At 35.9% G+C, this 28,000-nt stretch overlaps 1 protein-coding gene across 5 annotated transcripts in view; it reads right to left on the bottom strand.

Moving 5' to 3' along the window:
* ATRNL1 (attractin like 1) overlaps window positions 1–28,000 on the bottom strand; it is a 432,748-nt gene that overhangs the window by 339,418 nt on the left and 65,330 nt on the right. For all 5 annotated transcript variants that reach the window (XM_058841794.1, XM_058841795.1, XM_058841796.1 and 2 more), the window contains 6 exons: window positions 26,891–27,146; window positions 20,719–20,902; window positions 16,619–16,773; window positions 7,580–7,664; window positions 5,752–5,960; window positions 3,461–3,579 (listed from right to left, as the gene is read on the bottom strand). In XM_058841794.1, coding sequence (XP_058697777.1) covers window positions 3,461–3,579; window positions 5,752–5,960; window positions 7,580–7,664; window positions 16,619–16,773; window positions 20,719–20,902; window positions 26,891–27,146 — 1,008 coding nt within the window. The remainder of the gene's footprint in view (window positions 1–3,460; window positions 3,580–5,751; window positions 5,961–7,579; window positions 7,665–16,618; window positions 16,774–20,718; window positions 20,903–26,890; window positions 27,147–28,000) is intronic.

Here is a 28,000-nt window from a genome sequence, read left to right as displayed (position 1 = left end):
ACCAAAGCATGAGTAAATCATGTTATATATAAAGCCTCCCTCATGTCTGATTTACTTAGATTTTTTTTAAGCATTTTTTTAAGCGATCCTCATATAGTAGTATAAGTTTTAAGTACTGATCCTGATATAGTAGTATATAGACAGACTTATGAACTGCAGTGATTTTCTGAATATTTATTGGAGAATGAAAAATACTAGAACAGTTTATCTTAGAATTTCCAAAATTGCTATTAAATTATGTACCTCTCTCGTCCTCCTGAATTTTTCAGGTTAACAGTATAACCTTGTCTAGTTTGCCTAATATAAACGTAAATTATTAATTTATAGATTTCCTGTTATTTTCCTCAAGCTACTCCCAAACCTTGCTGCTGGGTACTTCTTACTCATAAATTTTCTTTATTTCCTCCAAGATAAATTTGATTCAATTCATATTTCCTTCTACTACTTTACATATTTCCTCTTGTCTATTCTTTGAATTCCTCAAATGTAGGCAGATTGCCATGATTACTATTATTGGTATTAGTGTGTCATCCAAGAACTCCCATTGTGAAAGAAGGAGCTTTCTGGAAGCAATACAAACATTATGAAAAAACAAGTATTCTTATCTTTAAGGCACTGTGCAAAAGTATTTAATGATGTCTGAGTACAGGTCTCTTTGAAGCCTCCTCTAGCATCCCATTTCCTCAGCAAAACACCCTTTATCATCCCCTTCATGGATTTGACAATGTTTGTTTTATGTTGCCACACTCAGATAAAGCACACTGTTAAATCACACACGAATCTGGGCTGTATTTAGGTAACTGTCATCAGCTGAGGCTTTATTGTATTGCACATGTGGAGATCAACACACAAGAAATTCAGAGACTGCTCCTGGCAGTAAGAGCGTGGCTGGTCTCAGGCAGAGAGGAAACACATCCCTCTTGTAGGAAAATGCCCCCCTCGGAGCTTCTGAAGGCAGCATTGCCAAAAATTCAATAGTGGGTGGAGGGAGAAATAAAACAATTCAGCTGTGCCTCAACATACTAAGGCTCTCTTTAAGGCTACTTCATCAATTCTTTTTATCTCTTTAGATATTGAACAAAATTGACCAAGTAAATTTTTTTACTGGGAAATTCAATCTCTCTGTTCTTTCTCAGTAAAGTAAACTTCATTTTGAATGACATTTTGTAAAGGTGCAGCAATTTAAAATGAAATTAATCTCTCCCACAAAGTCTTTTCTTTTTTTTCTCCCTTTTTTGGGTAAAGACTTGTTTACATTACAAATTATGGTCAATGTTCTGCACAACAGGATTGTCAGTAAGGGAGAATAATTTTCATAGGATGCAAGATAAAGCACTTTATGTAGAGACATAGAGAGTGAATACAGTTTCATAAACATTTTAAGCAGATCCAGATTAACCAGGCACTGCAAGCTTCTGCTTGCAATGACATCAGATATGAGTATTATCTATATGATCTATACCTTGATGATGCATGGGTCTGCACAGTAGGGAATACAGTGTCCTGTTATGCGCTGGCTCACATCAGAGGGTGAGCACAGGCAGGTGTATCATCAATGCATTAGCACTACTCATGAAATCCATCTGTCCAACTAGAGTTATTTCAGGGAAATGTTCATATTTTACAAGCCTTCCAATCAGCAGAGTAGCCACTGCTTTGCAGATGAAATTTGATCTATGACCATGAGGCAATGCCAAACTGGTTGACAGCACATCTTTAGTAAACTGGCCAGTTTCCATGAGCAGATTCTAAAGCATTATTGTCTGTCTCATCTGGAGTCCTATGAGCTAAGTGATAAATCAAGGCCTTTGTACAGCTGCAAAGGCTCCTTGTGATATTCCTAAGTCTGCAAGTTTGTTATCCCATATTACCATCGGAGTGCTGTCACAACATTTTCATTTGTGGGCCTAGTCCAGAAGTAGCAGTCTATGAAAATGGATAATGAGCCTGATCCATTTCTTTTTCCACATGCTACCATTCTGTTGATGCTATTTGGGTGGGCTTATATCGAAGCTGCAAAATTCTGCCTCCATCATCTCACAGCCAATAGACTTATTTTGCAACAGGCACCTTACATTTATGACAGCACCTCTTTCCAGAAATCATTTTGATGAATTTTTGCTACCCTGTTCTTCAGTAACTAAATTAACAGCCTTTCCTATCCACTTCAAACTCTGACTAAAAGACAGGAAATGATACAGAGCAGACAGTTGCATAGTTTGCTAATTAAGCTGACAATCTTAGTCATGAAAGGTTGTCAAAGAAGGACACTGAACCAAGCAGCTTGTGCTAAAATACCTAGTGCTCCACATTTATTAGGGATCATTTATTAGGAATGAAGATGGTCTGCTCCTTAGCAACTATTCCTTGCTCAGGAGCTGAAAACCACGGTTAGCAAATTAGCACCTAATAAAGAACGATGTGTCAGGAAAAGAAGGGCCCTTGAAGATCACAAAGGAAACTAACCATTAGTGCCTGGAATGTGAAATCCCTCTGACAGACTTGTAACTGTGGCTACTGATGAATTTGTGTCTGCATTGCTTTTATTAGTAGTGACTAGCTACAAATGCCAGTGATTAGAGCTGGCTGTGCTCACTCTGAACAGGAAAGATTTGAGTCACAGTCAATCCAACTCACACCTTAATTTGTCTGGAGATCAAGATTGATTTGCATCAGGTTCAAGCCAGAGAGCAAGATACTTTTACTAATGAAAGCGCAAAGAAAGGATTTTGAACTCAAGTACAGCCAGGTGTCTGTGGACAGCTGAAAAGTGTAAGGAGGCTATATTTATAAAGCTGAAATACTATTATAAGCTTGACAAAACTCAAATAAAAAGCAAGAGATGCAGCAGCTGATGAACAACAGCATAAAGTATAAAACTTTCTGGCACTAGGCAATATTAAAAAGAAGAAACTATAAACTTGCATGAATCTATGTGATCTGATTGCTTGTACTTAAAAAGATCAGAACCAAATCATCACAAGCCAGTGGACCTCACGGTTACAGAAGCTCATATTCCTATAATGAGATGACTCCATGACAAAGAAAACCATTTCTATGATGATCAATGATCAGACGGGCATGACTAATGAGACTGGCCTGGTCCTGTTTGAAAGGGAAAAAGCCAAACACTACCCTTGATGGGATTCCATGGTTTCTGCTTGTCTACTGTACACCACATATGCATGAAATCCAACTTAATAATGACTCCTTGACTTTTTGAATGTCATTAATTAGGGGATAACAGTACTTAAGAAATACACAGTAGGCAGTACAACCCTGAAGAATACTTGTTTTACCCTGAACTAGATTCTTTTGCTGCAGTCCAGCTCTGCCTTCTGCAACATTTTTAGTTCAAAAACCTGGCAAACAAGTCTGTGTCAAAAACAAGCAGTTAGTACTCTACCAAACCTAGAGAAGGAAAAGTACTGATGACATACTCAGACTTGTGAGGACTCACCATGCTACAGTTACTGTTTGCTGAAATGCACTTCTTGTCGTCGCACCACTGGCAGCCGTTGGTGTTGGCGGTGCAGCTGGCGCAATCCGCGTAGCGGTAACATCTGTCGTCAGCAGCAGCTGCCACACAAATCAAACACAAACGTCCCACAGAAGGAAAATTACGACACATTTTAAACACTTCCTCAGAGCTTTTCCTGTTGCATCCTTCATTTGAACTCTAGCCATTCATAAGGGTTTAAGTTACTGTAGGAAATTAATTCTATTCGGTTAATAGGATTTACTCTGTTAAAAATTCCTTTATTTTTTTATATTTCAAGGTTCATAATTCTCATATCAACTAAAGGAATATTCACTGATTTACAGCAATGCAAAAATTAAGAGTATGAAAATCTTTTTTCAATTATTTTTCCTTCACTCCTTTAACATGGAAGAAAGGTTCTCTTCAAATGTAGGACTCTATAAATATTAGATGGCTATGCAAAAAGATGAGATAAAAGTAGTAAATGAAGCAATCTAAGATATTAGCAACCTGTGTACATTTTAAATATTTTTTAAATTAATTTATGAACTTAATAATGACTGGTAAGTTAACACTCTGTCCTTTATCTACAAAAAGTATCTGAAAAAGAGTCAATGTTATATTCTTAACAATGCAACTTGGACTAAAATTTAGGTTATGTAAAATCATTTAGCACAAATTATTACTTCTGTTGAACGTGGCAAAGGTTTTAAAAGTCACCATGCTGCAAAATAGGAGAATTTGTACCATCTCTTACACTGATTACTGTGTTTAATCCTGTTTGGTTTGGCTCCTTTAGTTTCAGGTTCATGCAAGCTTAAAAGATTCTCTTGCCAGGGAAGTCTTGTCATCCAAAAACTGATCTTTTGAAAACCACTAAAATTTCTGTGTATCCTTTGGTATTGACCATCAGCTGTTTCTCAGATGATACTCTCAACCAGGTAACAACTGAGTCAAATAATGTAAAAGAATATATGAAAAATTGGCTTTTGGCAAAAAATTACCACCTGAAACTGGACGAATTTGATAGCAGTGAAACAGTGCTGGTCACATAACTTCTTCTGGAACTGGAATTATATAGATCTCATCTCTTCCAAGCTGAGTTGTGCTTTATTTCCACTGCAGCACCTGTACTTTAGAAACTTCTTTTTTTATTTTCCTTCAGCCTTTCTGTGCTTTGTTCTGTTTGGCTTTTATAAACACCTGTTGCTATGATCAGTTTTTTATAGGATCCACTTCTATCTGTATTACATTTGAATTTAACGCCATAAGATTTTTTTCTTTTTCTATATAGATGAAACTTTCTAAATTGTAGATCTCTAGAAGCTCTGAAATGGTTCAAAAGCCATTTTCCAGCAAACTGTACCTGGATAATGTTTTTGTTATATCATGTACCTTTTTTTTCTGAGTTTGTGATTTTATAGCCAGTCTAGAAACAAGTAAAAGCTATCAGAAAAATAAAATGTCTTGAAGTGTTGATTAATAGCAGTGCTAGTAACTTTTCAATGAACATTAAACACAGACTGGCAGTTTAATTGTATGGCAGTTTGTACACACAGCACACAGACAAAGTTTGGGAAGCAATTTTACACTGTGCTGAAAGGAAAGATGCACAGAAAAAATAGTAGGTGCATGTAGCAGGGATAAATATTCTGTTCGTGTGACATATAAGAACAACACTTTCACAAACAATTTTTTTGTGACAAGCCAAAATGCTTAGGAATAGGTTGGAACAGTTATTCATAACAGTAAATTGCTGTTTCATACAATACAGCCTTCACAATGCCACAGAGAAATTCATATGACAAACTTGAACCCATCTGACATACTGCAAAGGGCTTGTTTGCCTCAGGTTTTTTCCCAGCTGTGCCTGTACTATATTCTTCTGTACAAATGTTCCTTTTTCACAAGCAATCTGCTTGAAGCAGTGATGCTTTCCTCTTTTATTGGTACACAGAGGTATGGGAGTGCCATATGCCCATAACACCAGGTATCACTTGCAGTGTCCATCTGTGCTCTGACTGCTGCTCTGCTCTCCCTTAGCACCTTAAACTTGTGCCCTTTTGCATCTACTTCCCTGCATGTAAAATACAAAAGGATTCCACAACTGAATGATTTTTTAAAAATAGTCTATATATCACTTGCGCTGGGTATTCTCAGGGGGGAACACTCTTAACATTCCAGACAATATTTCCATGTGATTTCTTCTTTGGGGGTTGCCCACCCCCATCTCCTACACTGCATCACAAACCTGACTCTAATTCACTTACCTATTTTCTTGGGACATTTTGCTCTAAGGATATTATTAGCATGTCCAGATTCCCAAGATTCACAATGTTTCTTGTTCCACAGGCACCTTATTCCTGGACGGGCATTTTTGCACAGCTCTTCATCTCTGAATGCTTCACAGTTGGGAGGTTTGTACACAAGGATGTCATTCAATAGAACACTTGAAAAACCCCCAAATATATACATGGATCTATTGGGAAAAAGCAAGGAAAGTCAATGGTTATTGTAGGCACATTTTCTTATATTCTTGTGGTATACAATTAAAAACCCACATAGTATTACAAAGAAAAATTTTATTCTTTCTCTAATAAACTCTCTATCAGTGGTTCTTTTAGTGATTACTTTTTCAATTTATTTCTCCATGGAAGTTGACAGTAACAAAAAAAATTGCAGAAAGCTCCCTGTGCTGTATGTCTTATGGAGTGGCATATCCCAATTGTCTGAAAAAAAAACCAAAGAGCTTTGGAAGAATGCACTCATTTTTGAAGTTAAATATTGAGAACAGAGCATGAAATATTTGCCTTCAGAAAACAAGAACATTCTTTTCAAGACAGGCAGCAACAATTGGCAAGATAGATATTTCTTTTTGGTAACATTTCTGGTGCAGTAACTGCTGACACAGGAACCAAAAGACTAAACCTGAGTCCTCACCCTTCTCATTAAAACTAAGAACAGCCTCAGATAATAACAGCAATAGAAAGTAGTCCCACAGAAATAGAAAACCTCTATATCTGTTGTATGATATACTCTTAAAACAGAATTAATCACAGTTACCAATAGCAGAAACCTAGAGAGTGTCACTGTTTTGGTACCAAAAACTTTACCAAAAATACCACTAGGTTCTTTAAAAATTAAAAAAAAAAAAAAAAATAGAAAAGCATTTTGAATGTAATTCATAGAAAGTGACAGTTCTCAAAGTATCAGATATGGCTTAGATGGCATAAAACACACTAATCATAATGAAAAAATATCAGTTGCTGAATTCATTAACTCCAAGCAATTTTGTCTTAATAAATAAATCTGTTCATTGATTAATGTCAAGTGCTCTGTGTACATACTTACAATTTAGTTCTATTTTTGTTAAAAGCAGTCACACTCGTATTTGTAGCATTATTCATTACCTCATTTCTGACCTATACAGCATCCTTATATGGAGGACCCCTAAGTTGCCCACAAATACATAAGTCCTGACTTTATTAGTGTGATGAATAACCTAGAAGAGGTAAAATTATCTACAGTACTGCAATTTCAGATTCAACTAGGCCAGTTGGCAACCAGCAAAACAAAAGTGGAGACAAGTAAAACAATACACACTTCTTTAAACCTGACTACTGTTTTCTACAACTTTTCCAACTTAATATCATCTAGTTGCTGGCAGGCTTTTCCTTCTTCAGGTGTTAAAGATAATAACTGTATCAGTATCATCAAAATCTTCCCTTTCTCCCAGCAAATTTTAGTTACATGGTTACCTTATGATTGTAGAAGAATGAAGAATTATAGCATACTGCAAAGAGAAATGATTTCTCCCATCACGCCTAAGTAAGGGTTATCCTTGGTACCAAATATCAAATTCAGTGCAGTCCTCAATAGTGGGAAAACACCTCAGTACACTGGAATGTTCACCTAAATGTCACTGAACAGATCCCACAGCCTGGCAGACTGGGGATTAGCTGTACTCATTACCTGATGAGCACTACTTTCCATTTTAATAAGTTACATCAGTTTTGTTATCATACTTAAGTGTGATTTCTGCTACAGTTTTTTCCTTCAGAAAAATGGCAAGGAAAGTTTAAGAGATACTTCATTTACCCATTACTGACAACAGCAGTGTGACCAAATCTGTTGACATCTCGATGCAGATTAGGTTTTGGTAAAACCTTCCATTCATCACAAGCTGAAAGACAAAACACCAAGCATATATCAAATAATTTGAAACTTTCAGCAAAATACAGGTGAAGTATATTTTAACTACTCAAGGATTAATCAGCAGGTTATTCCTTTTAGATGCATTTGTGAGTAGATGCTAAAAGAACCTGTCAGCAACACTGATCTATCCTAACATTTATCAAGACCACAGGACATTCATAGAGGAGCCACTTTATTATATGTGCAGTTGTCTGCCTTCACAGCCAGTTTCAGCACCCACAGCATCAAGCCCTGCCATCGTTGTGATCAAGGGATCAGTAATATTGCCCTCATGTTTACATGCTCTCAAATTAGCTAAAGGTTTTCAATTTATAAGTATTTCATGGAATATCTATGGTAGTGAACATAGTTCTTTCTTAAGTGTTTTAAAAGAAACTATTATTCTTTCAGCTGTGCAACCCATCTCATTATTGCCTTACTTTTGGTATCTTGATTTAAGTATGCTTCTAATTACTTTCCACATACTTGAGAGGAATGATGTATCAGGATCTCTATGTCAAATTAATTATTCAAGCACATATCTTTTAGAACTGCTGTACACAAAAGTGGTTTTGCTGTGGTTTATTTTTTCTTTCCTGACTAGTTTTAGTTCTTGAGAACAATTAGTCCTTTCTTCATTATTTCCTACTTAAACACCATGGACTTCATATATTCAAATCCCACAGTAATAGAAATAGGGAGCGGATTGAAACTACAGATAGGAACTTCAAGGAAATCCCTATAAAGTGAAGTAGGGAAAGTACTAGGGAAAGAGCAAGTAAAACGTTCCTAGAATTTATTGTCATTATGGGTTTTGGAGTCAGGTAGGGAAAACTTTCAGGAAAACTGTAACCCTAATATGAGAGTTCTTCTCATTAAAAAAACAAAAATCTGCTGTACACACAAAGGATAAGGTTTACATCCAAAGCTGAAAAGGATTGGAAAGGAAAGAAGGCTCTCCAATTTACTCCAAATAAAAGCATTACTTTATTTACATGTATAGACACTTCATTTTAAGCCAGAGGCAAAGCTATCAACTTGGACACAAAGACAAAAAAAAAATAATAATTTTTTAAAAAAAATGTATTTGCTCAGTACACTCTTCATAATACAGAGAAGTGGAGAGAGTACTGCCTGTAGAAGCTGCAGAGTCAGAGTTAGCAACACAAGCAGAAGTGTCCTAAAAAGATCAACAATTAGAAAATGTTGCTGGCAGACATCAAGACTGTCGAGAACACATCTGAAATCTGTTTCCAGAGTCTTAATGCAAGAGAGGTTTTACATAATAACGCTGAGTTCATTTACCTGCAAGATTCCAATGACAGTCACATCTAAAGAAGGTATATGATGTACTTAAAATATGGAATGATTTATGAAAGTTACAAATATGGTTAATAAATAAATATCACAATCAGACCACATATTTCAAAAAAAACCCCAAAAAATCATCTTCCCTCCTCTAAAAGACTTAAGAGATCACAATTGTCTCAAACACTGTTAGGATCACAGAAGGACTTTGTCCTGAAGATAAGCACAGAATGGGACTGGCTCTGGGCCTAGCAAAGTCAGGGTAGTACATCCTGGGAAATGCATCCAGACAAAAATTTCCACTGTGGCAAACAAAGATCTGTCCCTCTCTCAGTCTTGTTACTCCCCCTGTATCCTCCCTGCTTTTCCCCATCTCTCCTCCACATTTACTGTTAAATAAAATCTGTGCTACTGGCTTGGGCATATGGTTTCTTGCACCTTAATTTGGGTAGAGGCATTTCTCAATAGTCAGATCATAAACTCACTCCTCAGTTTAAAAAAACAGAAAAGGATATTAGGAAATCCAGGAGGAACAAACTGTCCTCCAGGTTGGTCTCGTTCCCACTGTCAGAACAGTTCAACTCTGCCAGTGCTGCTGTTTTGGCACTTCTAATGCAGAAAATTATTCACAGCAGAAAATTATTGACAGCAGCACTTTGTGCAGTCAGCATCCTGTTAGCAAAGCCCGCTGGAACACCTCAGCGCACGGTCACATGAGGATGGACTCAGCACACAGGAGCGGATAGGATGGCACAGCTACGGCATCAACACCGCTAAATCAGCTCGGGCTTCCACCCAATCACAGCCTGAGCCCATAAAGACAGCCCCCGTGAGACCATGGATCTGATAAATAAATCAGTGGCACCTCTTTAGAAACTGGAAACAGAAGCTAAAAGCATATTATTACCAGAGTAATGCAGATGGTCAAACAGCAATAATTTTGACATCAGGTGGTGGACTCACAATGGAATTAGCAGTGTGAAGTACAGCAAGTTTAATTCACTGTCTTATGGGAGCAACACATCCCAAAATAATCACTTCTTTCTCAACTTCTATGTTCTGTCACTATCATCATTAATATTATATTATCATAACACAATGGAATAATTAATACACTGAATCTCTCACAATTGTTTTTTTCTTATCTGCTCGACTTAAATAGAGTGGTGAAAGTATGTACCTGCCAGAGAGATACTCCTGAAACAGTTTCAACCAAAAAGATCACAGCACTAGGACACCAACTACCTACTTATAAGTTTTTGATGAAGTTGGGTGTAGTGTTAAATACAGAAGTTGTGTATTACCCATATCCATCCATAACACTGGCATTTGATGCCTCCAGGGGATTTGACTTACGAAAGTAACTCAGACCGAGAGCAATATTTTTATTAGAAATAAGGGATCAACAGTCCAAGCACTAATTCGAATTCTAATTCAAGAAAATACTTCCTTTAAAACTTCCATTTTAAAACCTATAAAAATCAAGCATTTTAACAATTGACCAACAAAATCTTACTATTATACTTCAAAATCTAGTTCTTGCTGCTGTTAAGTGACTGCACATAACAGACACAGCATGTGTGAGCTCGAGTGCCTTTGATGATAAAGGAAACAATTTAGGAAGCCCACACTAAATTTCCGTCTGATTTTTGAAACTCACACTAAATTTTCACCTCATCCTGGGAAATGTTGGCATTAATTTTCTTATTTTGACAAACATATACATTATGAACATAAATATATAGTCTTTCCTGTACTTAGAAATTTCTTTTAGAAAAAGTGGAATTTAACACCAAAGGAAGACTATAAAACCATAATAAAGGCTGGTTTTCAGATGAGGAACCCCTGAGGGCTGGAGATATAATAATTCCTTTCTTACTGATGGTATTTTTCAAACTGGCAGGTCTTTTCAATAGAGTACAAGAAAAGAGAGGGAGGGAAGTTTATTACAAATAGCCTCCCCTCTTATCTGCTCCTAGTCTTCTCAATGACTACTGAACAGAGCACTGTGCAAGAATAATACTTTCACTCAGCTTTCAATTCCTGATGCGAGTTTCTCAGTACAGTTGATTAATACAAAATACAGATAGCTAGCCAACTGATTCCTGGTGTTTTTCAGTAAAGAATCAAATAGAATTCATCCCTGCCAATCATCTTCAAACTTCTACAGAACACATCTAAGAACCCAAATTTCCAGACTTCACTGTACCACTACAAGAAAAAATGACAAATGGTAAATGTAATATGATTTACAATATGATTTATCAATATTACAGAATTCTATGCGTTATGTGCATTATACTAAGTCTAATAATGATGATAAACTCTGTGCAGCAAAGAATAAAATATTTTCCTCCATAAAATGTTATGCCCTCAAGGCATTATACCGATAGCAAGTGGAAGATACAGTATTAGTTGTATCTGTTCTATCTGTAACCAGGTACAGCACATAGCACATGGAAGCACATTCTGCTTTTAATAGAACCAGCTATGAAGCAGATGAACAAACAATACTATTCATTCCAAACTGATTAGCAGAATTTTTAGCCACTGAAAAGTACAAGGAGAAATAAAGGGTTTTTTTCTTTCTATTACTAAGGCTTCTGCTTTAAGAAGCAGCTGTACCACATTATAACATTCACAGAAAAAGTTTCATCCTCCTCCCTGGTGTAGATTAAATGGTTTCCAGATAATACAGAAGTGGCTCTGACAGTGAATCGCCAGTCACACACATTTCTGTGATGAAACACCGCAGAAATGCACTGGATTTGAAGCAATCCAGCTGATGCTGGCAGAGAAAATCCCCACTTGAACTTTGCACAGGTTATTGCTCTCCAGAGCCCTCGCTCCAACAGGTCAAGCCTCCACACATCTCATCTACAACCTACTGGCAATACAGCATTACTGTTATCAGAGAAGATGACCTGGGCACTTCATAGGGACGTTCTCAATGCTGCAACAGTACTCATACACTACTGGAAGCTTTCCCAGTATGATTCCATTGAAAAAAAAAACCAACAAACCCAAAACAGAAACAATCAAATTATTTCTAACCAACTTTGTCATGTCAGTAAAATACTTGAACATAGATTTTGATTAAGAAAATTTAACTAAGATTAGGCTCACCAAAATGTGACTGAACAGGGGGAAAAAAAAATAGAAAGAAATAGTATTGCTAAAAATAGGAAGCAAAAGTTGTTAGGACAGTCTTTAAAAAAGAGGCAACAGATATTCCATATGTCACCTCTAGGATCACATTTGTATTTCAGCACTGGCAGCCTGATTTAGTGACCACCTCTTACTGCATTCAGAGCTTTGTTTTAAGAGAAACTATATGTATCCACCTACTTTTTGCTTATATTTATCAAATCATTTCTAAATCTCAAACTATTTCAATAGATTTGAAAAGCCAATGTATTTATTCTGCTCAATCACACTCTGCAACACTGCAGTGCAGCCTTACATGCTACACAGAATCCAATGCCAGCTTATGCTTCTATTTTCTCTTTACATATTTCTAATAATGACTAAGTTCCTTTTTCTTTGGTAAAAGAAGTAATGCTGGTTCACAACATATGGAGACCATTATACCTCTGTCTGGTTCTCATTTATAACTCTGGACAACTAAACACTGAACATAAACAACTAAAACATCATGAAAGTTATGAACTAGCAGAAAACTTATTTTCTGAGTCTTTCTACACTGCATAAATATTTTTCTTAATCAGATAATAAAAATCTCCTTACTCTCAGGAAAACACAATGGCAAGTATGTTCAAAACAGCATGAATCGAATTTAAACTATAGAACTAACATCTACAACAGAGTCTATACACATAACAGTGACTCCCCAAGCAATACAGAGAAATCAACAACCTTACGCTTTGCTATTAAAGGGAGCAATTAGTGTATTATATTATTATGGCTTTGCTCTTCTAATAGCACAGCAATAAGGAGGTAATTGCTGTTACAGACTGCACCAAAACTGCATTTATAACTTAAGTGCTCAGAAACGCATAAAACTTAATCTTTCACAGGCACTGCTTTACATTTTCTTTGTGATGGCACATTGATAATGTATTTGTAACTCCAGAAACAGGGAGAACTGCAAAAATAGATGTGCTCATATTGGAAAAAAAAATTTACAGATATTTAAACTACTTCATTTTGTTAATGGCAAAGACTAGAGATGAAACAACTTACTTTACAAGCAAACAATTTATGAATAAACAATTCATTTTATTACAAAACACAAGCAATATGTTTGATTACAAATGGAACTAAAGTCAATCTCATGAGATAATTTTGAATTGTTTTTCCAAAAAGGAGAATGTTTTTAAACTTGCTTTGAATACCCTGGAAGAAACTTAATACTTCACAGGCAATATTGTCTTTCATAAGCAATTGAATTTGCATACTATTTAATCCATAATAATAAACTGAAATACAGATAGTAACAAAAGAAATATTGTGGAGTATATTAGTAGTGTAAACCTACGGGTTATTGCACTTCTCCCACAGATCCAAACAATGCAGAACTCCAACCACCACTAGGAAAAAGCACAGAAACAGCTGCCATGTTCCCAGGATTTCAGATTTGGGCTTTTATAAAGATTCCCTGTCAATAATTCTCTGTACATATCAAGGGTATCCAGACACCTTAGCAACTGTCAAATGTGGAGCAACAGAGATTGAATACTTCATAAACTCAAACTTAAGGAACTTGGGCATGCAGAGATATATTTACTAACTGCACCATTTAGCCAGAAACTAAAACAAATACCCTAACTCTTAAAAAAAACTTTTTATTTAATTGTATTTTAATACTGGTCTCAGTAGTTAGAATCTGTTTTAAACTCTGATTCTGTGTGTCCAATTAATCTATTTTTATCTGCAAATTTTGCATGTGAATACTCATAAAATATAATCTAAACTACTTTTCTAAGATCTGATTGGAACAGAAGTGTTTTAAACATACAGGGGTCCTTGTAAAGAAAAGCCATAACCAACACAATTTAGAAAACTGCAGGTCAACCACAGCATTCAAGACTGTTCCCATTGCCAAGGTTCCTCTTTCAGATGGATGAAGCAATAACAGCCCAGTTGGAAAATATCTGATGTCTACAAGAATGACCCTCTATGGATCTTTAAGGGGATTCCAGAGCAACCCAGGGGCAACCTGGTGGTAAAATATCAAAGCAGAACAGAAATATACCAAGGTCAGATTTCTAAAGCTCTTTCTTGTCATGCAGGAGTCTTCTCATCACATATTTACTGCTATATAAGCAAATACATCAAGCAATATAAAATTATGAGAATTACTGCACCATAGCAGTTTTTGCAACATCTCCCCATCTCTGTGTCTTCACCTTTAACAAATATGTGGTAGGTGTTTCAAATTACTGAACTGAGCTTTTGGCTCATGGCACATTTAAATGTCTAAAACTTGTTCTAGACTAAGCTCAGAATTTAGAAAGCAGTGATTCAGAAAAGCGGGAGGGCAGAAAAGGTACCTGTTGTAAGCTTGGTAAAATGAATTGCTCTCTGGAGATACTTATCTCTATGTCTGGACTAGAGGAGTGTGGATTACCAAACTGCATTAGAAACCAACCTTTCCAAAAGCTAAGCTTAACTGAGATGAAGCCACACGAACAGTTACTCCACATTAATATGAAAAACAGTGTTTTCATGGGTAATAAAAAGCTGAAGCAATCTATCCAGAGGACTATGTCACATATAATAAGAGAGATAATCAAAAGTACTCTCTAGCCCAACTTGAACATAAATAGCATAGGCTCTATCTCCAGGATTCAGCTGGTTTCCAGACAGCACCCATTTTTTACAAGACAAGGCATAACACTCCATCACTTGCAAGGTATCTAGGAAATGTGATTCTGATAGCATCGTATATTTTTTCTTCCAAGCATTGTTCAAAAACTCATGATACAAAGTAAATAAGATTCTGAAATATACCTATTGCATAATTATTTAAGTCTTCGTAAAATATTTCAAGTTTTCTGAAAAATGTCTTTATCTAATGTGTGCTGTGAAATTTGTTTCTAAGTTGGTGAAATGAATATTACAGAAGATTAAGTCTGAATCAAATCAATCTTCATATATTCCATTTTTTAAGATTAATTACTACATTGAAAGAGTAATTACTACATCTGCTTCTTTTGTACTTTGTCAGTTTCATAACACATGGAAATGTGACTTGCAAGAGAATACAAATACCAAATTAAATATTATAACCAACTAGACAAACCAAAATATTGTTCTACTTAAGAAAAAAAACGTATAAAACATTTTCACGAAGGATGATAAAAAACTGTGTGTGAAAGATGTGTGAAAGTCAGAAAGTTACATTAATTCGGATCTTAGGACTCATACTATTGATCTCTAAGTGTATCATCTACAAATAAATGTAGACTAATAAATAACATTATGCTCCAAAATGAGAAAGGAGCTCTGTTTCATTAAAAATTAAATCCACATGTAAACTGACATGAGAAGAAAATCAATAGCTCACACCATCAGATGCCTATAAGTAGTTATGGAATATGCAAAACAGGGATAAAATAAAAAAATTCAAATGTTTTGCTAAGGTATTATGTGCACAACCCTTAAAACTGGCAGGAAATAACCCCTATATGTTCCATGTACTGAGATCAGGCATTATTTTTGTATTAAAGCAAAGACATTGCATTGATATCTACAGTGACTGCCATAAAGAGCCACTGACTCGTCCTAAAACAAGGAACATGTCTCAGCCTCTTCTACCACTGTAGGCAGCTGATAAACGCTTGCCAGAAGTAGATCCAGGCAATATCCACAGGCTGTTCTCACCAGGAGCATGCATGGGTCCAGGCTGCTCTGACAGATTGCCCATTTTTTGGCTCCCAGGACAAGTGACTGTGCTTTTTGGCCCCTATGTGAGCTGTATGATTATATTTAAAGCCCAAATATGAGCTACATGTTTTTATTTAAAGCCTATGCATAAAATATGGCTATGGACATCAGGGAAGGGAATAACTATTTATGGTAAGAACAGCACTGGCACAAGATAGGAAAAAGATTATGGACTCATTAAATAATCTTCTATTTATAGCCTCCACAATCCTATAGGGAGGCTTTTCCAGAACTGTAGCTCAAAGGATTGGAACCACTCACCAGAATGAAAGCTGACACCCACCTAGCCTTGTCTTATCAAACAGTTTTCCTCCAAACTGTATTCTTATCATACATTTACAAACAACAATCTTTTCTGCTCTCAGCCACACGCCTTTGAAATTAAATGTACCACATCCTTTTATCATCTCCTAAAGGCTTCTCATGTTTCACACAGCCTTAATACCACTTGCCATGTAGAGCCTGTTTTGAGTTTGTCTTCCTTGAAAGTGTGTTGCCAAAATACTACAAAAATATCCAGGGCCTTGTGAATGGCGTGGATGCTGCTATGTCTAGCCCCACAAACCAAAATCTTTCAGACAAAATGGAACAAAACTCTGTAAAATTTATAAATAACTTTAAGGTGTTTGGGATTGAAACTTTAAAAAATCACATTAGCTGGACTTGAGAAAGCAAAATTGTTGTATTCAAAAGTAAAATGAGAAAATAAACCAGTATAATACATACCTATATCATATGCAAGAAAATCAGCAGAAAAACACTTTGCACCATTGCTCAGGGAAGTATCATTATGAGTGTTTCCACCAAAAATGAGCATAGCTCCATTGATCAGGACAGCTGAATGAAGGTATCTTGCAAAGCCACTCTCTTTCAAAATAGTCCTAGAAAACATAAGAACAAATACATATTAACATGTGAAAAACTATATATGGGCATCAAGAAAATTTGTACATGAAATCAACACAAAACAAGAAAAATAAACTATAGCTATTACTCAGTAAATACAATGACATTTAATCAGATTGTTTCTAGGATTATCCGTTTTCTCACTGTAAAAAAAAAAAAATATTTATTTAAAATATCACACTTCTAGTTAAAATAAAACATTTTCCAGATAATTTACACAAAATTCATTTTAATATGTTTACATTCTTCAGAAATGATTACTGATAAGGTAAATTTTACTCAAAACTGAAAGAAAACTCATACATAGTATGTATGTATAATTCCTATTCTTATATATCCTTAGCCATGTTAGTTTTTGCTCAATAAACATAATAAAAAATTCTTTAGAAGGCTAAAATAATCTTTAGACCATTCTAAATATTGCAAAAGGATAAACATTTTTTTTTTCCTAATTAATTGAACACCAGACCTGGAAAAGAAATGGCAGAAGGCATTCCAGGTATGATAAAAACACTTGCACTGCTTCATAAACTTATTCAGACTGGTAAACTCAAACATAGTGAACTTCAGTGCTATAAAAAAAGCTGTCCAGGCACATTGAGGCTTTGGTCTCTCTCTTTATTCACTTTAGCCTCTGTGTGTGTGGTCTGCTTTGTGCCAGAGCAATGGCCCAGCCCCAACAGTAGCGAAGAGCGATCAATGCCACAATTTGAAAGTGGCAGATGTGGGGCCAGTAGAAAGAACAGAATACAAACTTGATTCAACCCCAGCAAATAAATCTTAGTAAGGAAGAGAGTAACCATTTGTGGGTTTTGCCAGATGAATTAGTTAAGCAGACCAGCTGTAGATATGTTTGTGAAGAGCTGATTAGATCACCAGTACAAAATACCTTTTACGTTCTCCTAACAACCTTTCATTGTCTGAGTAATCTAAGTTTACGAGTTTAGACTCTGATTTTCATTTACGTTACTACACACTGCTCAAATCTACAATTAAATTGTTTGTCATTTGTTTCCTGTAACAAACTGACTCAACAATCTTTCCTTATGATTGAATAATACTGTCTCTGTTAAATCACTCCCATAGCATTTGTTCAGTATTTTTGCAGCATCATGTTTGAGGGAGAGAGTTTAAAGCATATCTCATTTTTCTAACACAATAGCATAAAGCAATCAACAAACTTGAAATATTTTAAGTGATAAAAGATTGCATGTTTAAAGAAGTTGAAAGGAAGGCATCAAACCTGAATTCCCATATTATTATTGAAATAAATTCCCCCCTAGCCCGGGAAAGTAACATCAAAAGAAATATCAAAGACTTAATGAAAATAAATGAGCTTTTTATTGCTTAAAAATGTGACAATTCCTTCAATTCACATACATACCCTCACATGTGCTTCTGTTTTTGACCCCTTTTTTTTGGTCTTATTAAGCGACTTGCTTTTCTCTTGTGTATTTCTGATTAACCTACTTTGAAAACAGAGCACCACATAAGTGTGTTTTTCTAACCACAAATTGGCTAGATACAGGATACTTATGGTACCCCCAGATAAATGTAGTATTTGGGTTCAACTCATCAATTAGCAATACGGAAAATCAGAATTACATGGAAGTAGAACAAAACATTACTTTTAAGTTATTTTCAACTGGCAACGGAGGAATTCTGCTGCTGTGACTTGAAAGAATGATAACACCCTAAGAACATGTTATCTTTGTCCAGTCAGACTGCAGATACCTTTCTGTCTTTTGCTTCTCCAGTTTTCTACAGCCCCTCTTGCCTAATTCACACTAATTGCTTTACACTAGGCTCTGCTTTGATGATCCTGCCTCACAGCTGTCTACAAATAGTTGTGTTGATCACTGAAGGCCTGAAGAGACATACACTGTTCTGGGGAAAACTAAGGACTCTCCTCTACACAGTGGATATAAAAAGTCTCCACAGGTTTTCTTTTTTGGCCTACTCCCTTTTCTACTTGTGACCCAACTGTGTTGCCCCACTCCTGGTCCCTACCATAGTGTGGGGGTTTTTTTCCTTATAATCTTTGTTTATTGTGTGCTGAGTTTCATTCCTCCAAGTAACAGCAACTTTTCCACAAGATTCAGCAGAACTGGAAGTTTGTTAATTTGGCCATGATTTTCACTATTCATTAGCATCACTAATGAGGGAAATCTAGAGAGCTCTTCAACATATATCAACCCCACGCAAATTCTGTGAGAGTCTCAGCAGGCTTTCCCCTGAATCCATTATTTATGCACATACTCTTGTATCTGCAAACATGCCAGTGCCAAGTGCTGCACGCAGCAGCACGACTCTGTAATGGTAACAGAAATACCCAGGAGCCAGCAGGTGCTTCCACTGCTTCAGGCCATTATCCAAACCCAGCTCCACATTGTGCCCCAGCTGCAGCAGCAGGGCAGTAATGCAAAGCAGTGCAGGCATTACCAATACTGTAATTCCCCATCGTGCTTTAGGAATACAATTCACACTAGGAATTAAAATATTGCCCCCTCAAAGTCCAAGAAACATAAAACTTGTTTAATTGATACTAAGAAGTGAAAACCTACATGCAACTGAGTTGAACAGGTAATCAGATTTGCATACCTGAGCTTACTGAAGCCTACTAACCTCTGCCAAATCAGCCACAGAAACGGAATGAGTGCCAAAGACAAACAGTGAGGACCAGCAAATGGCATGGACATGGGCATGAGAGAGCCACCAAAATTCCAACTCTTCCTCATACCACACCTATCCAGTGCCACATTCAGTTTTTTACCTCACCAAGTCCTTTGAATGCTAATCATAAGGTGTAACAGATACATAAAATAAATATTCAGATTTTATTACAACACGCCATTACTCCATCCTCTGAGCCCATTTTCAGTCCCACAGTAAAATTCACTCCCAGTGTAAATCTCACAAAACAAGGACTTGAGTTCTCTACAAGCTGCAGAGAATGCTACATTACTATAAAGTTAACCAAAGTATTCTGTATTCATTTTTATATGTATAATGCATTAAAATATTCCAGTAATTATTATTATTTTATTGTTGAACAGACCATCAAAGGAAAGAATATCACTTTGTTCCAAAAATAGAATAAGAAAGCATTAAAATTCCAGGAACTTATAAATACACTAAAAGGAAAAAAAAAAATAAAAACCTTGTATTAATTTTTCCAAATGCCATGAGTTATTGGTCTTAAGAACCTCAGTGAAATCAAACCCATGTTTCCAACATCTGAGAAAAAGTTTTGGATGCTTAAAGTGAAGCCATTAATACTCTAAACAAATATTAAATCATAAGAATAAAATGTTCAAAGAAATAGTTCTTGATCTCGAATCTCAAAGGTAAGAAAACACATTCAAGGCCACTTTCTGTACATAACATACAAGTAGCCTTCATAAGTTACAATGAACTTGAGGAACAAGGAACTGATAGAAATAGAAACACCAAGAGAATTCATAACTAAGTACTCCTACATAATACCAGAGGTTTTCTCTCTTATTTCTGATAGCTTTTTGAAAAATAACCTTTCACGGTTCTTAGGGTTTTCTACTTCTTTGAGTAACAGCCACTGTACTGTACTCTAGCAGTGTGTTCACACCACGAGGAAACAGTTCACATGAGCTATTTCTGCACAGTGGTTGTGTCTGGAAAGGAGAACCTTCTCCTAATTTGTAGAACATGCACAAGATTCCTCCCTGCCATCCTTTCAGTGAATAGCTCCACTAATCCATTGACTCAGTCTAGCCCCTCACCACAATTCTTATATTTTTTTGCTGAGAACATGTTGCCCTGAAATGTGAAAAGGATATAGAGGTACCTGCATGCCTTTGCTACAACCTTACTCTACACTTCTGTTTTCTTCAGTAACCTATAACTTGGTTTCCTAAATCAATAAATCCATAAATCCAACTTACCATGTCCGAGTATTAACTTCATATCTGTAAAGATCATCCACTAGTCCATATTTATTGCCAGGCAATGCTTTGTATCCACCATGGACATAAATAGATTTTGTCAGTTCATCATAGACACTGGTATGGCCATATCCACCTTGAACAATTGCTCCTTTTGTTTCTGGTACCAGCCAAGAGTTAGACCCTTAAAGAGACATTACAAGAAACATAATTTAAAGGCTTACTACTGCTAAATCACAGTTAAACTAGAAGTTTTAAGTCATAAAATAATTTCCATTATAATTCTAAACACAGCAATAACTACTGGGATTTGTTTTATGCAGTTTTCTACCAATGTATCAAAATACCTGCAATTAGATAATGATGTCAGACTACTCTTAATGATGTCTGCTACTCTTAATCAAATCACAAATACATCATTGTTACAGCTGCCAGGCTGTTTCTCAAGCTCTCCCACATGTGACTTCAGCACTCTCACTAAACAAACAAAAAAGAAGGCCCAAAGCTTTATGAAAATATGAAACTAGGTGTTATGATTAATTCTCACCAGAGATGGCTGATGAGAATTCAGTGCCCCAGCTCCTTCAGATTCATTAGGAACACCTGTGCTCAGTCATGGGGAGTCTGGAGGAGCCTGGCAGGGATGAACTGCACTGAGTCGTGAGAAGCACGTAACATAAGGTAGCTCTAAGTGTTCATGGATACAGGCAGACACTTTGGGAGTCACCGTAAAATTATTGAGCTGAAATCCATTTCCAATCACTGTCTCTTAGTTGTTTAACTGCAAATATACCCATTCAGTCGCAGAACAATCACAAAAGAATAACTTGATAGCAGCTCATTAAATTGGCATTTAAATCCACATTTTACATCACATGATTAATAACTGCAAAGAGACACCAAATAAAACGAGCCACAATAGCGGTTACGACTGAAGAAGAGAATACAACTGGAAAATATTTTTCCATAGCAAAAAAAACCCAGCTGTTCCATGAGTTCTTGTTTCCTGTAGTCCCAAAATGTCTTTTTTCCCTTCCCTCCATCTTCCCAGATGCCAATGTAAGTCACAAAAAGAGCAAGCCAGAAGGTATGTCCTGCACAAAGCAGCCTATACAGAAGAGCCTGTGATAACTGGGAGTCAGTGGTACAGACAAGAAACCAAAGAAGTAATTCATTTCCAGCCTCTTGGAGATTGTCAGAAGAACAGAGTCTGGACAAGGTCATTCAAAATGGAGCCAATTCTCAATTCTTAGCCTCTACTGGTTGCCATTATAAAGTTAGTTATCCAAGGCTAGCACACATACCACACACCTTGCTTCCTCTGGCTTAAATACCATTCCCATTTTTATCCAATATTAAGTAAGTATTTTAGATTAACTCTTTTTCCTCCAGATTCTCATGAAGAGGTTCATGATTTTTAGTTATTACTTTTGCTGTCATACTTTCCTTAAATAGTTTCCAGGCACTGCCTCTATAAGTTACATTTTTTCAGTAACAAATTATAAAGTATATATTCTGAGGAAGAATTATGATGATTTTTTTTGTGTGTATGAATGCTGGTATTTGTCTAATACACTATTTATAGCTGACGCAGAATATTTACACTACTTGTGTGTAGTGTAATATAAGCAGTATTTTATTTCAATCTCCACATTGGACATTATCAAGCTATGAAAAGTGCTATTCTGAACACAAACATCAAGTTTGTACTGATATACTGTATATTACATACATATTACTTTGATAATGAATAGATTTACTTGATACAATTTCTGTAAGAGAGCTGGTGAGGAGTCAGCCTGCAGAGACACCTTTCTATTACCAACAGGATCTTCATATATTTATTTAATGATCAGTCCCAGAGACTGGCATATACTTTTCAGGGGAAAAGAACTATTTCTCCACATAAATTGGAACAATGCTGTTGATAATACCCATAATAGAATATTTTGCATTTCTATCTGACTGGTTCATCTGGCATTTATAGACCATTGTGGTTTATGTAGCAATAGTCGTATTTGATGATCCTGAGCTCTTTTCCAACCTAAACGGGTCTATGACTGTGTAGCATTTAGAACACTGGCACAGTGACACTGCATATTGCATCACTTTACATGACTTGGGTGGAAAAATAGAAACCTGTTCTTTCTGGAATAAAAAAAAAAAATGTGCTATGAATAATTACCTAAATTCAAGAAAAGAGGTTCAGCAACATCTTTCTGAAATAAAAGTCGAAAGTAGTCTTACAGTTTTTTCTCCTTCCTGATGTTCTAAAATTTAGCTGAGTTACCTGAATTTCAAATACTGAAATGCGTATGTACAGTTTAGATATCATTCATGCTTCAGCATCTTGAATATTGTATTATTCAGACAAAAATACAACCCTGTCTATATTCAAAGACACTACTATGCATACGATCTGACTTTTAAAGCAGTTTATTGATATGAATCTTCACCTACCTTTTTTTTTTTTTCAACAAAAACTCGATTTTTATTGAAGGTGTTTACATACCCCTCCTCACAGTTAGAGATCCCCCTCTTTCTATCATTATATCATAAGAATATAGAAATATATATATAAGAATAAGAAGTACTTGACTGACCAAATTAGTCATGGGAAACTACATTCTACACCGCTAAAAAACTCAAATGCAGAAAGAACTTCATGAACAAGCCAGAAATAATGAAATAGGAGTTTTTAAATTTTTTTTCCAGATGTAAATTTCTAGCCTAGTACACAGTGTAAAAATAAGGAAGATATATTGGTCTGATCTGTCCTTATAATACAACCTTCAGATAGATCAGGTAAAAAGAACAAAATGTCCATGAAGAACCTTGGTGTGCCACCTTCATTTTGTCACAGTGACAAACTTGAAAATTTTACAAGCCACTTGGAAGCTTATGCTAACTTTAACAAAAAAGAGTAGGCACGTTACATCATGGGGCCATTCCTTTTTACAGCATTTCAAATAAATACTTTTAATCAAAAGCAATCTATAACCTACTCCTAAAGCCATAAAAAAAAAACCAGTCTAAAATACAGTGATATTATGTTAATCCAAAGAAATCTCTGTCTTGTAAAAGAAATAAAATAAAATCACAGAAGACTTATTCAGAAGTTTCTTAATATATAAGGAGTCTTTATAAGCCTCAGCTAAAACAAAACACAATTATTATATTCACCTTGAGACTCACATTGAGATTCTTCAAAGGTTTATGAGGTATTGCTAACCTAAAGGGAAATAAATTTCCCTGGGGAGTAACCCAGAAAAGCTTTATGGTTCAAGTTAGCAAAATCATTCACATAATTCCCACATCAGGATTTACTGGCTCCTCAGAAGTTGTAAGTCTGGGCACAGCAAGAAAGGACAACAGGAATCTTTTCTCCCTGCAGCAACCACCACACCTTTGGAATAAATTCACTTGCCTTTGCATGGTGAAAATCAGCCTGCAAACCCTGTCCAATTATTCCAGAATTTATTTTACTCTGATAGGAATTACTTTCTCCCCTAATCCGACAATGCCAGAGACAATTTGAGACCGGGTACACCTTTGATTGGCATGTTTTATTAATAACTACATGAAAAGCTAGCCATTTCCACAGTTATTTTAATCCTCTTCAGGTGTATCTTAACCCAGAACCCATGGAAATCATGGTGTCAGGAACTAAAGAAGGCTTTAGCACCAGAATTCCATGTACCAAGTTGATCAAAGAACTGGATCCTAGAGGTTTCAGTTCCTATGAACCAAAGGGTAAACTGCCTCTATGTCTCTTTCTTTCAGTGGGCATGTGGTAAATGCTTGGGAAATAGTCTGCATTAGGACTGAAAGCCATTACTGATAACATGTACAAACAGTAACAGTACCATTTGAAATGTTAAAGTAATATGCTTTTAAAGCAAGCAGAGAAAGAAAAAATAGGGTTCTTATTTTTCTTTTTATAATGTCAGAAGCCCTTATTTTTATGGTTTCCTTTCATATTCAGGTGAATTCACAGGAATGATTCCCACTTCCTATGTCTTTTAAGTTTGGATCCTGAACTGCTAAAGTCCTCCCAAGAAACAGTCATTCTTAATTCAAACCACCAGCTGGAACTTTATGGTTAAAAATATGTTCTTACAGCTGCAAAACTGTAGATAAGTGCCATGGCCAACACAGAATTCAGGAAAATTTACCACAAAATTCATATAACTTAGAGGGGAGGGAAAGGAGGGAGATGCAGAGAGGTGAAATGAAACATGAGAATTGTCTGTGGCAGCAATGGTTTATGCACACTATGTTCTGCAAAGCGCTGCGAGCCCCAGGAATCCTTCATCAGATGAGGAGACTCGCTGAAGTCAATGGGTTTCCACAGTAATGCCCTATACTGCTACAAGTTTCCTTTGTATTTGATGCAAGTGAAGCACATTTTCTCTAATAAACTAAATGTCTCACTAAAACGTGACAAAAATATACTCTCAAAAAGGAGACATTAAAACTTGAGAATAATTGACACGTAACTGACAGAGAACTGCCTTCTCTTACTCCAAGCTTATCACCATGGTCGGGGAGGTTTGAGGTTTTTCCTTTATTTCTGCATGTTATATGTGCTTAACTACACTGTTTTATTAATCCTCCACAAACTTAGCTGTAACATTAAAAAAAAAAAATTAAAACAGGAACAGGCTGTCCATTTCAACCATAAGGCCATCAATAAAATCAGCCAGGCAGAAAATTTTACTCTACAAATCATGTTCCCTTCTTCCTAATTAAACTAACAATAATAGGTGAGAATAAAATTGGTACTTCTACTCCATATTAAATTAGCAGCATATGAAGAAGCAAATAATTTAAAGTTCCAAGAGAAGAAGCAAATAATTTAAAGTTTTCCAACAGACATTACAGTGAACAAGCATGAAGAAAGCGAGAACATATTGCTTCCTTCACAGAAAAAAAAAATCATTTTTGATAGGTCAAAAAAACAACTTTATGGAAGTAAGTTTTTCCAAACAATGACCTTTAATGCTTAACAAATCTTAGAATACCGTGGTGAAACATCACTCTAAAACCAGAGTTTTATAGTAGATTTTATGCAGTTAAATTGGAATTTTTCAGTGTGAATAAAGCACATTATGGTGCTCTTCCTCTTACTGCCACTCACTTTTATCCTTTTTCAACACTGTTATATAATTTTGACACTGCCATGAGAGATAATGCCAGAGAGCATAAGAACCATCTGAGTTTTGAAGGGATTTCCCCAATCTATAAATCTGTTTAAACAGTGTTTATATAAATATGCATACATGGAAAAAAGAAGCTAAATGGAACAATTAAAAACAATTATTACCCTTTAGCATGTAGCTATTACTTTGAAATTTTGTATTACACCTTCTAAAATTGCATAAATAACTGAGAGACTTAGATTAATTCCTTTTTTCCTGTCGAGTTTAACAAAAGTAGAAGACTATAAATTTAATTAGTAGGCATATAAATATTCCTAAGAATTTATCAGGTGTAGATTTTCAATATTATTCCACTGAAATAGTATCTTAGCTGTACCATGAACATTATAAAAAGATTTCTCTTGGTTTATTTAATTTTAGCATTTAAAATCACCCCTACGAACAGCTTGCAGTTCACAAGGGGAAACCCAGGCAGATATGGTAGGTTATTTACAGAAAATTCGAGTTAATTTTCAATTATTACCTCTAACAGCAACATGTATATCTTTAAGAGAGAAGCCTATTTATAATGATGGACTAAGTTATTACATTTAAAAAGAATACAACAGAATGAAAATAATACACCAACATTAAAGAATCTTTAAAATAACTAAATTATTGTTGGCTTTGCTCTTCTACTGTGTGGTAAAACCAGCAAGTCTGTGTTAAAACCTATGTTTCATCACAATTACCATGGTGAGGAATTTCTGGTTTCAATTTTTACCCCCTTTAGGGTACCACAACCATGTACAGAAATGGAAAAAGTCGCTGTGCTCCAAATTCACATGAAACACAATTACTTGACAAGAACTCTCATGTACATAATTTGAAGGAATAAAAGGCAAGGCTTTATTTATTTTGGAAAATACACATTTTTCTTTCTGAAAAAAGAAAAATCATCTTTTTTCACTTTAAAAAAAACAGCACTTTTTGTATCAGTACATGATCCAAATGATTTGAAAGTGACTTACTGATGTAGTATTCTTGCACAATGCTTGTGTAACCATATATGGAAGAATATCCAAAAATTATAATCATAACCACATCTCTGCTGTCCAGCTCTACTATGTGTGCTGAATGACCTTCCACAGCATATTGCTGTCCATGGACAAGGACTGCAGGAATTCTGGTACTCCATGTTTGACTGGGTATGTTGAAAACCCACAGTTCATCAGTGACATTGCCATAATTTGTTTCAATTTTGCCTCCATACATGTAGATGTCTTCCTGTAAAAATGGGAAGGGAGAGAGGAGAAAACAAATAATGGATTACAGAAAGGTAATATTTGAACTGCATACTCCTCTGCTGAGCAATATTTCATAACTGAGCAATCTGACTTAAATCTTCACACTTAATCTTACATTAACCAGCTCAATATCAGACGCTAATCCCAGACAATGATACTTAAACTACACCAACAATGATAAGGAGTCTATTTCTCTGAAAAATAAACATAGCCATGAAAATGACACCAAAATGAATTTCAAAGAGATTATTTCAACCAGAAAACCTTTAATTACATGGCTCCTATAATCCATACTGCAGCATTCTATTTTAAAAAAAGCTAAACAGAAAGGATATTGTTTTCTTAAGAAAGAGTTCACAGAATTAAAATGTGATTTTCCACACACTCAGTCTATGGGGATTTCATTCAGCACGTGCATAAGAGATCACATTCTCTCCTATGAGCAAAGCAGTTTAAGTTCTGAGAAAATCCAGTCACCAGAACCCAAAGAAAAGGGATAATGTGTATATAGAATAATCTGGGTTAGAAGGCGCCTGAAAGATCATCATCTTCCACCCCCACTACCACGGGCAGGGCACCTTCCACTATCCCTGGTGCTCCAAGCAATCTTCCACTCTCCCAGGCTGTCCAACCTCACCTTGTTCACTTCCACAGATGGGGCAGCCACCACTTCTCTTGGTACCCTGTGCCAGGGCCCCATACCCTCACACCAAACCTGCCCTCACACAGATTAAAGCTATCTCCCCTTGTCCTAGAACTCCATGCCCTTGTAAAACATCATCCTCCAGCTCCCTTGGAGCCCCTTTAGGTGCAGCAAGGTGCTATAAGGTGCCA

This window comes from Poecile atricapillus, chromosome 6, assembly GCF_030490865.1.
Source record: "Poecile atricapillus isolate bPoeAtr1 chromosome 6, bPoeAtr1.hap1, whole genome shotgun sequence".
NCBI classification, from domain to species: Eukaryota; Metazoa; Chordata; class Aves; order Passeriformes; family Paridae; genus Poecile; species Poecile atricapillus.
The sequence above is the reverse complement of the archived record's forward strand: the minus strand, read 5'-3'. Positions and strand labels throughout refer to the sequence as shown.